Below are 16280 nucleotides of genomic sequence, written 5' to 3'. Positions count from 1 at the left end.
TGGGCTAGATCGGATAAGTTGTGATCAATTAAAATAGATTTAAGTTCAATCTGTTATTTGTTGTGTCTAAATATGATATAGATAGGACTGTATAAGATGTGTTATAAATCAACTACAAAATGAATTCTCTAACATATCCAGATATCCTTATACATGTTACAAGTTATATCTTACAAGTTCTTGTCAATCCAACCTTATTCCTATAGCACAATCTCTTCCAACCCACCGAGCCCTTAGTGTACACAAAATGGTGTTGATCAAAATAAAAACCGACTATGTATCAATCAAAAATCAACAACATCATCGCTCAATTTATGATGACAAATCAATAAAATTTTAACAAGTGATAATTTAACAATTGAGATTTAAAATTTCACTATGTTAACACTACCTTAAAAATTAAGCAACTAAATAATTCAATAGAAGAAGACATTGGAAAGCACCCAAAACTAAAGCAGTCTTGTGATATATATCACGGGGTAGTTCTTTTTCATCAGAAAACATGTGAAATTTGACTCGACACGATGTTAGCATGTGACTTGTATTGGTTTTCTTCTCCATTTGGAAATAAATTATTCTCTTGTATTTTATTTTTATTTGAAAACCTTTTAAAGGCCGAACTAATTAGCCCAACATAGATTTTTTTTATTCATATCTGTCAACAAAACCTTCAGCATCTTGTATTTCGCCATGCCTCATTTGGTATGGAGGATTGAATTGAAATAGATAAACATCTATTTCAAGGTATCTTGAAACAAGAAACGAAAAATTTGGAGTCAACTTGGAGTTAAAAGATGGATTACTCAAGAAGGAACATTGTTCATTTCAATCCTCCCAAAAATGAGAGTTTTAGAAGAGAGAAGTTTTTTTTCATGTCGAATCTTCTTCTAATTTCCTTAAAGTGATAAATAATTTTCTTCTACTTTGTTTACTTCATGTCGAATCTTCTTCTAATCTCCTTAAAATAATAAATAATTCTCGTCCACTTTTGAAATGCATTAGAGAGTTATCTATTTCAATTCAATTCTTCACACCAAACAAGCTACTAATGTTATAAAATCCATATTTATTTGACATTGTACCAAACTATAAGAAGAATTGCAAACCAACTCATCAATGATCAATGGTCAATATCAACTCATCAACTCATCAATGAGATGTCATTTGATTCATTTCTTTTATAAGTCTTTGATAAAAAAGGATGATTTAAATTAGAAAATAAAGATATTTAAGGCATGCTAACGAGAGATTGTTTTCTTACAATATTATTGGAAGGAATCGAATAATATGCGTTATATTTAAGATTCTATTTAGGAGATATACAAGTTTTTTTTTTAAAATTATTTTTTTACAAGCGACATTAAGGAAGAAGGGCTTTCGAATTAGAAATTTCAATTGCAATCATAAATGTTTCTAACCAACTGAATTACGAACAATTTGCATCTTGAATACAAGTTGAATTGAATCCAAAACATATTCGCGTCTCAACCCATTTTACGGGTAAGATTGTAAACTGCTCATCGGCATGTACATCATAAGTTTTGAGCAAAACCTAATTTGGATGAACAGAACAGAACGAACGAGTACAGGTGTAACAGACATGACGTTATTATCCAACTGCAACACAAAACGCGTCTTCGCTTTGGGTCAACTTGACATGATCACCCATATTGAAAAGCGTTTCACAGTTATTTTCAACTTGGAAATTTCTTCTTCCCATTATATATATTATCTGCAACTGTGACTTTTCTTATTTTAATTTCCTTATATATAACAATTAAGGATCATATAATAAATATCAACCATGGTTACTTAAACTAACTCTAGTTACTCTATAAAGCTTGAATCCCGGGACTAAAAGCCTTTTTATGCGGATCGTTTTCAAGTGATCTCTCATATCAAAATCTGCAACTCTCTCTTTCATCCTCCCGTAATTTGAAACTTGCAGGCTTTCTTGGTGACTGGTCTCACTCTCAGTTTCTGGTTCGAATTTCTCTTTGTTTGTTACCATCCTTTACATGCAAAAGAAAGGGTAAATAATGTTTAGTATCCGGTACTAATTTACAATATTATTTGCTCGATTTTCATTTGGATGGCTTAATTATTTAGCCAAATATTTTGCATGTTCTGCAGGGATAAAATATAAACAAACATGGCTCAGAATAATAGGGCAGAAATTGGAGGGTTTAACTATTCAAGGACTGGAAGTATGGGACGCCATGGACTGCCGAAAATCCAAACCCAGCTTGAGAAGTCCTCGGCCGAGGTTTGCCACGATGACAGCACAACGCCGGTGAAGGCCAAGACGATCGACGAGCTCCACTCACTTCAGAAGAAGAAGTCGCAACCCACCACCCCCATCACCGGATCGCAGGGGGCTTTTGCCGCCACCATGTCTGAAGAGGATCGCCACAGGCAGCAGCTCCAGTCCATCAGGTACGTATTTGTTTAGATTAATCATGCAGTTCTGAGTTCTGACCGAAACGCTGCGTTTTTATGTTACTCAAATGGTGGTGCACTATGCAACGTGGGTGTCTGTGACAGTGCCTCATTGGCGTCGCTGACGAGGGAGACGGGGCCGAAGGTGGTGAAGGGGGACCCGAAGTCAGATGGGCAGAAGGCGACGCATGTTGAACATCATCTTTACGACGCTTCTCTCTTTGGCGTCAGTGATAGTGCCCTCAAGTTTACCCATATCCTTTACAATCTCTCTCCTGCTGGTAATTCAATTTACAATCCCCTTATTGACATTAGTCTTTATAAAGTTGATATAGGAATAATCATAGATTGGTAAGGATCATATTAGGTGATAATATCTGATATATTTAGTGGGTATCAGGAACATAAGTCACATGAAGTATCATTTCACGTGTTATAATTAGGGTCGGTTTAGAGATTTTTGAGGCCTGGGGTGACGTAAAAAAATGTGCCCTCATTTCATATAAAAAAATATTTGTTTTCACACGTTAGACATTGATAAAATTATATTTAGAAAAACACTTTAAACTCAATAATTTAGAAAACACGGAATAATTAATTTATTTTGTATCAAGAGAAGGAAACTAAAAAAACTTCGGGCTTACAAGTAGATAGATTATGAGTTTTGTTTTTCATCTGAACTTTTAAAGTGTTTTTGTATAAATCGTGAGTTATTTTTTGTTATTTACTAACCTCGTCAAGATAAGACTAAAAAAATATTAATGTTTTTCAGTCTTTAAGGATATGTATAAGTAATGAATGAACACTAAATTAAACCTTTTGATGATAGGTAATATTATTTGCAAATTTGGTCTAAAAATTTAGTCTACGCATTACTCTTTGTTGAAGATTAGACTTGAATTGGAACGGATATTTAAAAATAGCAAGCCACTTAGCTACTAGCTAGTAAATAAATTAACAGCCAAACAAAAATTTGTAAAAATTGAAAAAAATAAACATGCACATAACATTTCGAACTTAGGATCTCTCGTTAATTTTAAACAACAAAGCCACCTGTTCTAATTAAATTTCTTTGTCACTAAACCAAATTTTATAAATTTATACTCTTATAAAAATATATATAAATATACTACCCTAATAATTTTAGTACCCCCAATTTTTTTGGGCCTCGGACGGTCACCCTGCTCGCACTAGGCCTGGTTATAATGTATGTACCATTCAATGTGCTAAAATAAGGGTGGATAACTGTGTTAGTATGTCCTATTTATAGTCTATATATGTTGATAAAAAAAGAATAATACTTAGTTACTCACTTGTGAGTACTACATATTCTCATTTTTAAGATTTTGTCCAATAATATTTTAACACATTTTTATTATTTTGAAAAAAAGGTGCATTAGTTATTTAATTTTTCTTGAACTTTTAAAAACAAGCATCAAGTATCATCTTTTGTTTGAACTCAATTATAAAGTCATGTGTTATAATAATAATATGAGTAAAATAATAACTACCGGATACGAGACCATGATTTTAGTCCAACAAAAAATATCTTAACATCTATTTGAAATAACAATTCATCATAGACTCATAGTAATCGATGTTACAGGTCGAAAGCACACATTATATGTGCGTGCGTGTACGAATCAACTCGTCAAAATAATCATGATTAGCCTCCAAGGAGACGCTGGAGCATATAGTATTAGTGGGATAAGATAAAAAGAAAAAAAAAATTAGTAGGATAAGGACAGGTTATTTAGTATTTGAGTATTAGTTAGTGATTATTATGTGTAGTATGGTTTGTATGACAATCCCAAGTGTCATTTTAAATTTTCACATTTTTGAACAAGTTTCCTTCAAAGTAATCGAAACTGATATTTTTAGAAATTTGTATATTACTATTTTCACCGATATCAGTATTTTAAACATGAATTATAAACTAACTTATTCTTCATATGTACGTACAGAACTATATGAGCAAGCTATAAAGTACGAGAAAGGTTCGTTTATAACGGCATCGGGTGCGTTGGCCACTTTATCTGGGGCAAAAACTGGGCGTTCTCCAAGAGACAAACGAGTTGTCAAAGATGAAGAAACTGAAAAGGAGCTTTGGTGGGGAAAGTAAGTGCCTGCTTGCTTCTTCTAAGTACCGCAATTAACATATTTGATTAACCTTAATTACCCAATTGAGTGATAATTTGTTTTGCTTAATGAATTAGGGGCTCACCCAACATTGAAATGGACGAGCATACTTTCTTAGTGAACAGAGAAAGAGCTGTAGATTACTTGAATTCCTTGGACAAGGTATTACTCAATGACATGTTGATCATTATTCTTCCTCATTTGTTTTTCTATTATTGGTTCAATCGTCCATATTCATGTTCTGACTAATTCTACAACTCAATTGTTTATCTTCAAGTTTTGGTAACAAGACGAGTAAAGAGCTTGTTTTGAAATATGCTCTTATGAAAAAACGCTATTAAAAGCACTTTTGGTAATAGAACAATGAAAAAATCACTATAAAAGATTTTGTCTATCATGTACGACAAAAAATGCTTCTAATTATCTGAAAACACTTTTAACGCTTATAAAATCGATGTAAATCAGCCCTAAATATCTTAAACATTTTGTGCTTAAACATGGGGTCCTAAAACCATGGATCAAACATGTTAATCAGCTGGCAATGACTGTTTGCAGATTAGATTGCGTGTAAGCTATCTTCTTGTTGTCCATTTCCTCAATTCAAGGGATGTGCAAATATTATATTTGTAACCCATTAGCAATATGCCTAGTATCATATGTAGGTGTATATGATGATGCATTGGCTGCTAAAAAAAATGATATCCCCTCTCAGTCGCTTTTGTTTCTTTTCGTCAACTTAACTTTGTGCTACATGATATATATATATATATATATATATATATATATTTTTTTTTTTAAACAAACGATATTATTTATACTAAGAAAAAGAGGGTGGGCTTAACCTCATAATCAACTAGTAATAAAGTGGTTCAAATTCGCCTTTGACGAAAATCGAACATAAAACCTCTCAGTTACAAGTGAAGAGGAATACCACTTGACTATAGTACTAAATGACTGTGCTACATGATATTTAAAACAAACAGTTGACTAAACTATTTTAGTTGGTTTGGTCTGACCAGTCTTTAATTTTCGACCTTTTCTTTTCCCTTACGAAAGTCTTGCTGTTTGCTGCTGTCATGTAAAGATTCAATAAGCTAATCATAGATATAACACATATCCTCGTGAGTCATGTACATACATATTGACCCCGTCATAATAATGTACTAACAGCTCACTGTCCAACAAAGTCTCTTTCGAACCTAAAATCTTTCACTTGCAAGTAGAGGTGCAACTTGGGTTGGGTCAACCCAAATCCGTCCATGCCCAATCCGATTTCAAATTCCATCAGGCAAGTTAGAAGAAAGAAAAAACTCGCCCTAAGCCAATCGGACCTCAGCCTGATCACAGATTTACTTGCAAGCCAGAGAGAAACAAATTAAACATACGAATCCATTTTGATAATTTTCCTAATCTCTTTGGTTCTTCCAATTTGTACACTCTGCAATACTTAATAGTGTCTGGTGTCATGGTAAATCTGTATTTCAGGTTTTTGTGAATGATCAGTTTCTTAACTGGGATCCACAACACCGAATCAAAGTTAGGATTGTATCTGCGAGAGCTTACCACTCCCTCTTTATGCATAACATGTAAGTAATGAATCTGATATGCCAAGATTATTAAGTGCATAATGCTGAATGCATGCAACAACATATTACACTCTTAGCATAGTGTTGAAACGATAACTGGCTGGATGACAGGTGCATCCGCCCAACTCCTGAAGAGCTGGAGGATTTCGGTACTCCAGACTTCACAATATACAACGCCGGGCAGTTTCCATGTAACCGTTACACTCACCACATGACGTCCTCTACAAGCGTAGACCTCAATCTTTCTAGGAGGGAAATGGTCATCCTTGGCACCCAGTATGCTGGAGAAATGAAGAAAGGCCTGTTCAGTGTCATGCACTATCTCATGCCTAAGCGTCAAATCCTCTCCCTCCACTCTGGATGCAATATGGGGAAAGGCGGTGATGTTGCCCTTTTCTTTGGCTTATCTGGTAACAGTTTTATTGCACTGCCACAACCGTGTGTGCAAGGATCAATTGGCGACGGATGCATAAATCTTTCGTGTTTCATTTTCTTTCGTGTTTGTGTAACTGATCCTGGAATATATCATCTGCATTATGTTTGTCATAGGCACTGGGAAGACGACTCTGTCTACAGACCATAATCGGTATCTAATTGGAGATGATGAGCACTGCTGGAGCAACAATGGTGTGTCAAACATTGAAGGTGGTTGCTATGCCAAGTGCATTGATTTATCAAAGGACAAGGAACCAGATATTTGGAACGCTATCAAATTCGGGACTGGTAATTAGCATCATGATATAATTTGAACTTTCTACTTTAAAAAAGACAGTTAGCGCGAAATGTTTCGGTTCTGTGTCATGATTGGAGTGATGTTTCAAATTCTTATCAAATATGGTTGCATATGTGTTTGGCAGTTTTGGAGAATGTTGTGTTCGATGAGTATAATCGAGAAGTTGATTACTCAGAGAAATCTGTTACTGGTAAGTAGTAACAAGTAGTAGCAAGTGAATAAGATGTTACAGAGAATGATATGAATCACAGTCCTTATAAAGAACGTTCTCTTGATCTGTACAACTATTTACCATGTCCTGCCGATTTTTGGTTTGACCTTGGCAAACATTGTAACAGAAAACACCCGGGCAGCATATCCGATAGAGTATATACCGAATGCTAAAATACCGTGTGTTGGCCCCCATCCGAAAAATGTCATCCTCCTGGCATGTGATGCATTTGGTGTGCTTCCACCAGTGAGCAAGCTGAGCTTGGCTCAAACTATGTACCATTTCATCAGCGGTTACACTGCTTTGGTATTCATTTGACCTTCTGTCCGGTTTGTAGTAGTTGCATGCATTTGATTTTATTGATGGAACTTTGAATGCAAAAATAGGTAGCTGGAACAGAAGATGGTATTAAGGAGCCACAAGCTACATTCTCAGCATGTTTCGGTGCAGCGTTTATCATGATGCATCCGACAAGGTATGCAGCAATGTTGGCTGAAAAGATGCAGAAGCACGGAGCCACAGGGTGGCTTGTTAACACAGGCTGGTCTGCAGGAAGGTATAAAATCTATCGAAACAGAAATCCGCTGATGCCTTTGATGATGCTCGTCCAGCATTGGAAAGAGAAATACAACAAGACCAAGAGTTAGTCAGTGCACTTCGATTACATAACATTTAGTTCTTTTGCAGGTATGGAACAGGTAACCGTATCAAATTAGCCTACACCAGGAAGATTATCGATGCGATCCACTCGGGGGACCTTCTGAATGCAACCTACACAAAGACTGAAGTTTTCGGTCTTGAGATTCCTACAGAGATTGAGGGTGTACCTTCAGAAATTCTGGATCCAATAAACACCGTAAGTTGCTCATTTCTTTTTCCGTCTACGTATTTTATTGCTGCTTTAAATTTTGGTATGCATTTTTTCATTTGTATTAACTAGGTCTCTGTGAATATTTTCAACGGCAGTGGTCAGACAAGAAATCCTACAAAGACACACTACTTCATCTGGGTGGTCTGTTCAAGAAGAACTTCGAGGTGTTCACGAATCACAAGATCGGAAAGGACAACAAGCTGACCGGGGAAATTCTTGCAGCGGGTCCAAATTTTTGATCCGGAAGCTGTGTGATTTGATGAAATGAAATGAAATAATGAACATTTATATGTATATCTATCCGTGTCATGTGAACCGATCGATAAACTCACTACCTTGTGTAAAGAAAGTGTCATTCAATTTTCATTTTTCTTGGTTATGTTCCCCGATTACTCTATGCAACCTTCTAAACCTTGTGTAAAGAAAGCATGTAATTGTCAACTTTATGGATTGTGGAAGATGAGTTTGGTTTAAGAAGCTTCCTGCGGACGGTCACCTCCGCATGGCTAATTAGCAGGTTGATATTTGAAAGCATGACATAATTTGCAGGGTTTTTTGGTTCGAGTTCAATGAATGAGCCTTTCAATAGCCCACTCCGCCATGTAGACGTTCTTGAATACCCGACACGCCCCGAGTAAGGCAGCCCAAATAACAGCATCTGCTACCATTGTATTTTCCTCACAGAGTTCATAGCCTGGTCCAAAAGACCAGAGCGTCCAAGCAGATCAACCAACAACCATAGTGCTCAATCTTAGGCACAATGAAATAGTCATCAAGCACTGACTTTAAGTACAAAAAGCCATCTTCGACTAATCCAAGATGCGTACAAGAGCATAAAATGCCTATGAAGGTGATCCCATATGTTTTTTTTTCTCCACAATTCTTCATTACAAACCCCAAAGTGTGTGAGTGTTCGACACTCCGGCACGCCTCGGACACAGGTTGGACATGGTCAACAGTTTGAACACTGACACGTCTAGGACATAGTCAAGACATGATAGGGGTATTTTTGTAAATATAAAAATTGGGGCATTTTTGTAAATATCAAAGCTTCTAAAACCACTAAAACCTAAAACCTAAAACTTGAAGATCATTGAGACTCGAATAGTATGTTGTTTTAGTTATTATGCTTGTGTTTTTAATTATTATATATAGTGAATGAATTTGATGAATACGAGTACCTTGTAATATTATGAATTTCAAGTATTGTTTTAATATATGTAATACTTATTATATTTTAATCGCCGTATTCTAGCTGTGTTCGTGTCTCATTTTTAAACTTTAACATGTTGATGTATCCGTATTTGTGTCCATGTCCATGCAACCTAGTGGATATGTATAACATCACTCTTATGGTATTTGGGTTTAGTAGCCCTTTTACAAACCACCAACCAAAAATAGTCATGTTCTAAAAATGCATTCTCTACTCGCATTTTTAACGAATACTAATTCATTCTCGACATAATTATGATAAATTATTGACAGAAAGTTGAGGATATTTTCGTAAGAAAAAACCAATGAAGTTTGTATTTTGAGAGCATGATTAATTTTAGTTAGTGCAGTAAAGCCCAATTTCCCTTTACATGAACAATTTTATTATTTTTATAAAAAGTAATATTAAGAAGATTAATTTTTTTAAATCAAATTTACAAACTAAATAGAATGATGATAGATAATTGAATTATTAATTAAATAAAATAACAATTAACGTGTTTATTTTTTTTTCTGAAAACACATCTGTTTACAAATTTAGTTTTTTCCTGAAACACTCCAAATCTTTGGAATAATTAAAGCCCGAAATCCAGGCCAGGGAATAATGGTCGATGTCATGAGCAGGATAAAGGTGTCAGCGAGAGAGAGACTGAGAGAGACAGTGATCGTCAGCACCGAAGACTCACCTCCTATTGTCTTTCTTGGCTTCGATTACCCTCATCGTTTTCATCGGGATTTAAACGCACTTTGGGCTGCTATTTCGTGCTGTCTAATCAGAAATTCATACCCATTTAAATATTCGGCACAAAGTTGTTAGCTTTTGATTGCTTCCTTTGTTGAAATTTGAAGCTGTCAGCTGCTACTTTTCTCTTTCTTTTCTTTTCTTTTCTCATTATTTTATCACAGAGAGAGAGAGAGAGAGAGAGAGAGAGAGAGAGCAATTAATGTTCTCAAGCTGAGATTTTGAGCTCAGAGAGAGATAGAGGAGAGAGAGATGGTGGTGAGGAAAGTGGGAAAGTATGAGGTTGGGAGGACGATCGGCGAAGGGACCTTCGCCAAGGTGAAGTTTGCTCAGAACACTGAGACGGGTGAGAGTGTCGCCATGAAAGTGCTGGATCGCACTACCATCATTAAACACAAGATGGTCGACCAGGTATCCTCCAATTTCCCAGAAACTTACCCAATTTACCTGTTTTGCATATTTTAATTTTGAATTCAAAAAGTTTTCTAATTTACCCAACCTTTTTTTGGTTTATGGTAATTTACCCACTTTCTGATTTAGCTTGGTTTCTATTTTTACTGCCCCATCTATGTAGTATCTAGGATTACAGAGTGACCCAGTTTCCAAATTGAGGTTTTTTCTTATAAGAAATTTGATATGTGTGTTGCAGATCAAGAGGGAAATATCTATCATGAAGCTTGTCAGGCATCCCTACGTTGTTCGTCTGCACGAGGCATGTCATATCTTTATTTTTAGCTGCAAGAACTTTCTGTTTCTGTAAATTGTTTGATTTGTGATTGTGCAGTTGGTCACTGAGGATGAAAGTTGTTTTCCGTAGGTTCTAGCGAGCCGTACTAAGATTTATATAATCTTGGAGTTCATTACTGGTGGTGAATTGTTTGATAAAATCGTGAGTACTCCTAAATTTTCAAATACCACAACTCAATTTCGAATTGTGGACCATTAGTTCTTTCAGAAAATGGTGATGGTAACGTTGAAGTCGCCTGTTTTTAGGTTCGTCATGGGCGACTAAGTGAAGGTGAAGCCAGGAGGTACTTCCAACAGCTTATTGATGGGGTGGATTATTGCCACAGCAAGGGAGTATATCATAGAGACTTAAAGGTCTTCCTTTTATAGCACTTAGCTAGCTATTGTGATTCTTATCAGTTTTCTTTTGCATGAGATTCTTATCGTTGTTCTTTGCAGCCGGAGAATCTGTTGCTTGATTCTCTTGGAAATTTAAAAATTTCCGATTTTGGTCTGAGTGCATTGCCTGAACAAGTAAGATTCTTATCCGAATCATTCTTGTCCATTGTTTGACACTTTAATGGTTGAGAGATTTGATATTTGTCGGGATTGTTGACATTATAATGGTTGTGAGATTTATTATTTATCGGGACTCATTTTGTGATGTCTCGTTGTCTGACATTTTAACGGTTGAGAGATTTGATATTTGTCGGGATTGTTGACATTATAATGGTTATGAGATTTGATATTTGTCGGGACTCATTTTTGTGATGTCTCATTGTTTGACATTTTAACAGTTGAGAGATTTGATATTCATTGGTATTGTTGACATTATATTGGTTGTTAGACTTAATTTTGACGGGACGGGACTCATTTTTTTGGTGTCTGCACATAGGGAGTCAGCCTCCTTCGGACAACCTGTGGCACCCCTAACTATGTAGCACCTGAGGTAACGACAAATTTATCTAGCTTCAGCGTTAAATGTTGACTAGATCTCAACTGCTGATTCTTTTAGTTTCAATCATTGTCGTGTAATATGCTGATTCTTTCTTCTTATATTTTATTTTGCGCTCTAGGTACTCAGTCACAAGGGTTATGATGGTGCCGTGGCAGATGTTTGGTCCTGTGGGGTCATCCTTTATGTTCTGTTGGCAGGTTATCTTCCGTTTGATGAGCTTGACCTAACCACACTATATAGTAAGGCATGAACTTCTTTCGTGTGTATTCATTTCTGCTTATTGTGCCTTTGAGCGTTAAGTTTCTTGATTGATATTTTGGATCAATAAATGCACACTCTGAAAAATATTATGTTTGGTTAATGGGTAGCTCAGTTACTACCGCAATATGATAACATTGAAGGGGTGATTAAGTGTATTTCGTTGTGAAGGAAAGTAGAAATTCTGTCTCTGTTCTTTCACATGCTAGATACCCCTTTGACATTATTTTTGGGTGCAGTTTCTAGTGGATGCTAGGTTTGAGTCTTTAATCATCTAGTTTCTGTTGCAACTCAATACTTTGCCTCGTCTGTTGACTAGTTTTCCACAAGGATGTCGAAGTAGGATGTTAATACTAGTCACTATCGTTTAATTTCTGCAGATTGAGAAAGCAGACTTCACATGCCCGTCTTGGTTTCCAGTGGGAGCAAAATCCTTGATCCACAGAATTTTAGAAACAAACCCTGAAAATGTAAGTATTGGCTAAGCTATAAGATGTTGCTCAGTTTTTGTATGCGTAAAGTGCACATTTTCTGGCTTCATTACTATTTTCATATCTATCAAAAACAACATCACAAAGTGTTCGTGTCAGTTTTTTATCATATTACTTTACAGTGGACATCTTAAAATCTTGGAATGAAATAGCACATGTAACTAACCAAGATAAGTGTGAGGTGTGTAATAAAACAAGTGTTAGAAGAGAAGTATTTAATTAGAAGTACTAAGGCCTATGCTTCATTTAATCGGAAACCAGAATGAGTCTGTTTAGTGTTTGACCCAACATTAAGCCTTTGCTGAGAATTTTGACTTTCCTTGAGTTCGTCACCTTTTTTTATCTCTGTATTATTGTTTTCCTTCCCTTATTAGGTGTTTTCGTCATGCCAAGGGATATATACTGGGGAGACCGTCATGTTTGAAATTTCAGATACAAATCACCTTTGCTCTATGTTCATTTTAAAATTGTTTAACCCTTAGTAATTAAAGAAAAGCTGGTGTTGCGTTAGTAAAGTTTCATGTGATATTCTACAGTTCAAGTTTTATAGTTTTCCTCGAGCACCAACGTTACTATGTCCTCAGATTTCTTTCACCATTAAATGATTTATTTCCAATGCATGTTAAATTGACAGTAAAGCTTAGTTTTTCAGAACTTGGTGTGTTAAAGATTTCTAAAGACCTAATGTTTTATGTGCTTTCTAAACATTTTCCTCTGGCTGTCACCAACCTTGGATTGGGCCATGACAATCTTCTTTCAGTCACCAATCCCAGTTACGGGTGTGACTGTTAAGGGTATCATAAATTGGTCCGAAGAAAAACGCTCCTCACTGGAATATGATTGAAATAAAGTCAGTGCTTTTAAGCGTGTCATATTTGCATATGTAATGCAAGAGAAATCTAACTGTAGATTAGCTGGAATATTGTTGAGAGTTGTCCCACATTGGTGAGGGACAAGGTTTGCTATGTGCTTATATGGTCCCCATATTGCCAATTGGTTTTATGGTGGAACCCCAATTTCATCAAATATGACTGAAATAAAGTCAGTACTTCTAAGTTTTTTATTTTTATTTTTTAATAAATTAACAAGAAAAAAAGTCCACCTTGGATTTTTTTTTTTTTTTTTTTTTGGAGAGCAGTTAAAAATTCTAAGTTGGAATAGTTCATATTAAAAGTAGAAGTCTAGTTGTTATGAACAGTAAATATTTTTTTCTTTATTGAGAATTATGAGCGCTGGCTTGTGCCATTTACAGTGGGATATATCCCCTAATTATTCTTCAACCCACATGGCCTCTCTTTTTTTTCCTTTTAACATCGATAGTGTTCAGGACCCGCTCATGACATACATTTGCGTTCTTGGTTATGTTTTTTTGCTATTTTTGAAAGTTTATTTCCTACTGCATCACATTATTCATCCCCCCTGAGTGATTTAATTCAAAAGTGTGGACAAACATCAAGTACCGTATTTGAATAAAGTTGAATGAACTCTATGTAATTATGTAACAAGTGTTCTGGGATTTACGTATCTTGAATTTCTAATTCACTGAGTTATTTTGGTTTTTGTTTTTCTGAAACATTTGTGTGTGTGATTGTGTAAATGCAGCGTATTAAAATTGAACAGATCAGAAATGATGAGTGGTTTCAGAAGAATTATGTTCCTGCCCGATTACTTGAATATGAAGATGTAAATCTGGATGATGTGAATGCTGTTTTTGATGATGCCGACTCTGAGGTTGTCAAGACTTAGAAGCTACATTTTGTTTTGTTGAGATTGACAACACAAGTAACTCTCTTGTTATATATGGTTTATAGCAGGAACAAAGGGCTATCGAGCACCACGGAAATGAAGACATGGGTCCTTTAGTTCTTAATGCATTTGACTTAATAATTTTATCTCAAGGCTTAAACCTCGCAACAATGTTTGACCGTGGAAAGGTAAGACACTAGCTTATTGGTTAATTTCCTTTTATCTTTCCTTTAGCTACTCAGTAAACCATACTTCCAGTTTTACAATTTGGTGTAAAGTTCTGTGTGTTTCATATGAAAGGTACCCTCTCACCCTTAAAGCTGCTAATCTTATACCGTTCTATCTTGTTCCTTCAACCTGTCAAAATCTGCACAAAGCAACTGTCAATTGAGATTCAGTATTTAACCATCATGACCTTTGCTTATGGATACAAGTTTTCACAAGATAGTTACTTTATGCCGGTTGCCTACTTATCTGGCATGTGAATTGCTTCCCCAATTGTAGGATTCTATGAAATATCAGACGCGCTTTGTTTCACAAAAGCCAGCAAAGGTTGTATTATCCAGTATGGAAGTTGTTGCCCAGTCAATGGGATTCAAGACACACATTCGCAACTATAAGGTAAATCAGCCCAGATCTATACTGATCTATATTTTTGGTGCTTCATTTTACTTCTTCCCCTTTATTTGTTTACCAATATCGTGATATATACAAGTCCCTTTACTTCTATTTTGTTTGCTAAATGTGTGTGTGTATGTGTGCAAGCATGTCTGTTCATAATTCTGGGAGGAAGATCCTGGATAGAAGTACTTGAAAACTCATATTTCTTTTTTTTCCAGATGAGAGTGGAGGGTCTTTCAGCAAATAAAACTTCTCATTTCTCCATTATTCTTGAAGTAAGCTTTTACTCCTCCGACACTGAATTGAAGCCACCCCTACCAGTTTAGTAGACTGATTATTTTTAATATTTTTTATTGCCTGCAGATTTTTGAAGTTGCTCCGACCTATTACATGGTAGACATTCAGAAAGCCGCCGGAGATGCTAGTGAATTCCTCAAGGTTAGTTTTCAGTTTGCTTCTAACTATTTTTGTTTGGTATCGATAACATGGTAGCTTGGATCACCTGCGTGTGCATACATGTTGGTTGCGTCTGTTTGCATGTAAAGGTGTGCATGCATGTTGGTTGCGTCTGTTTGCATCGATAACATGGTAGACATTCAGAAACCCTAAACCCTTCTGAATTGAAAAGATGTGCTTCTGTTATACAGTTTTACAAGAACTTCTGTAGCAATCTTGAGGATATCATCTGGAAACCTCCTACTGAAACTAGCAAGTCGAGGATCAGCAAGAGTAGAAGTAAGAAGCGCTGATTTCTGACATGCGCATCATCTGCTTTCGGTTATCAGTGCTTGACATGTAGTTTGCGATGGTTTTGGCCTTTGGGGGCGCGGGGTGTTGAAGTTGTAATCGCAGTTTACCAAACCCCGTCTGGAATCTCCTTCGCCGTGACACTACAGCCCCTGAAGAAGAGGGAAGATAAAGAAGAATCCAGAAGGAAAGAGATGTATTTCGTTTTTGTTTTTCAGCGTAAATGTTTGTATAAATCGAGTTGTTCTAGTGTAAAAGTTTGTATAAACGGAGTCTTAATCAGGATGTGAGGAATGTGCGTACGTAGCTAACCAGGAGACTCCCTTTAAAGCTATGAACATATCCTCTTATGTATCTGCAGTTCTCTCTCTCTCACACAGATACAAACACACATTATAAACTCGTAGCATAAACTCTTAGATACAACAGTTGTACCACGTCATAGTGTTACATGAATCCCAGAATAAATGATATGAAATATGAGATTTTGTTCCGTTCTAACATTTTGTTGTTCATGAAATTTGAACTCTAGGATTTCTTCTCTCTAATAAAGTAGAGAAAAAGTGCTACTAGGCTCCTACAGCATGTCATATCACTCGCCATACGAACCAAGTTTGTATCAATTTCGACGTGTTTTTTCTAGCTGAAGTAAATAGCACCTTTCGAAATCCTCACACGATCATGTTGTATAATTATTAGAGAGATGGGCCGAGGGTTTGCTTTCAACAACATTGATATTGTCTCTAACTTGGTAACTACCACCTGCACAATTTGTTAGGTATGGGGTTTTATCACAAAAG

General features: G+C 35.9%; 2 protein-coding genes across 3 annotated transcripts; both read left to right on the top strand.

Moving 5' to 3' along the window:
* Positions 1-1834: 1834 nt before the first annotated feature.
* Positions 1835-8567, top strand: LOC137717337 (phosphoenolpyruvate carboxykinase (ATP) 1-like). Its single transcript, XM_068456658.1, has 13 exons — positions 1835-2032; positions 2134-2436; positions 2545-2720; positions 4404-4557; positions 4656-4740; positions 6064-6164; positions 6276-6574; positions 6714-6887; positions 7022-7087; positions 7236-7414; positions 7495-7664; positions 7796-7964; positions 8075-8567. Exons 2-13 carry the CDS (start codon positions 2153-2155, stop codon positions 8216-8218), a joined length of 2001 nt encoding a protein of 666 aa, XP_068312759.1. The 5' UTR covers positions 1835-2032; positions 2134-2152; the 3' UTR covers positions 8219-8567.
* A 1287-nt stretch (positions 8568-9854) lies between these two features.
* On the top strand, positions 9855-15969 carry LOC137717338 (CBL-interacting serine/threonine-protein kinase 8-like). 2 transcript variants are annotated; one of them, XM_068456660.1, is made up of 14 exons: positions 9855-10344; positions 10583-10645; positions 10751-10822; positions 10927-11034; positions 11119-11193; positions 11555-11608; positions 11736-11861; positions 12256-12345; positions 13969-14097; positions 14181-14300; positions 14617-14733; positions 14952-15008; positions 15097-15171; positions 15381-15969. In XM_068456660.1, exons 1-14 carry the CDS (start codon positions 10186-10188, stop codon positions 15480-15482), a joined length of 1347 nt encoding a protein of 448 aa, XP_068312761.1. In that variant the 5' UTR covers positions 9855-10185; the 3' UTR covers positions 15483-15969. The 2 variants fall into 2 exon arrangements, with proteins under 2 accessions (XP_068312761.1, XP_068312760.1); XM_068456659.1 differs by having other exon boundaries at positions 9857-10344; positions 14178-14300.
* Positions 15970-16280: the final 311 nt, after the last annotated feature.

This window comes from Pyrus communis, chromosome 15 (genome assembly GCF_963583255.1).
Source record: "Pyrus communis chromosome 15, drPyrComm1.1, whole genome shotgun sequence".
Taxonomy (NCBI): Eukaryota; Viridiplantae; Streptophyta; class Magnoliopsida; order Rosales; family Rosaceae; genus Pyrus; species Pyrus communis.
This window is presented reverse-complemented; position numbering and strand designations above follow the sequence as displayed.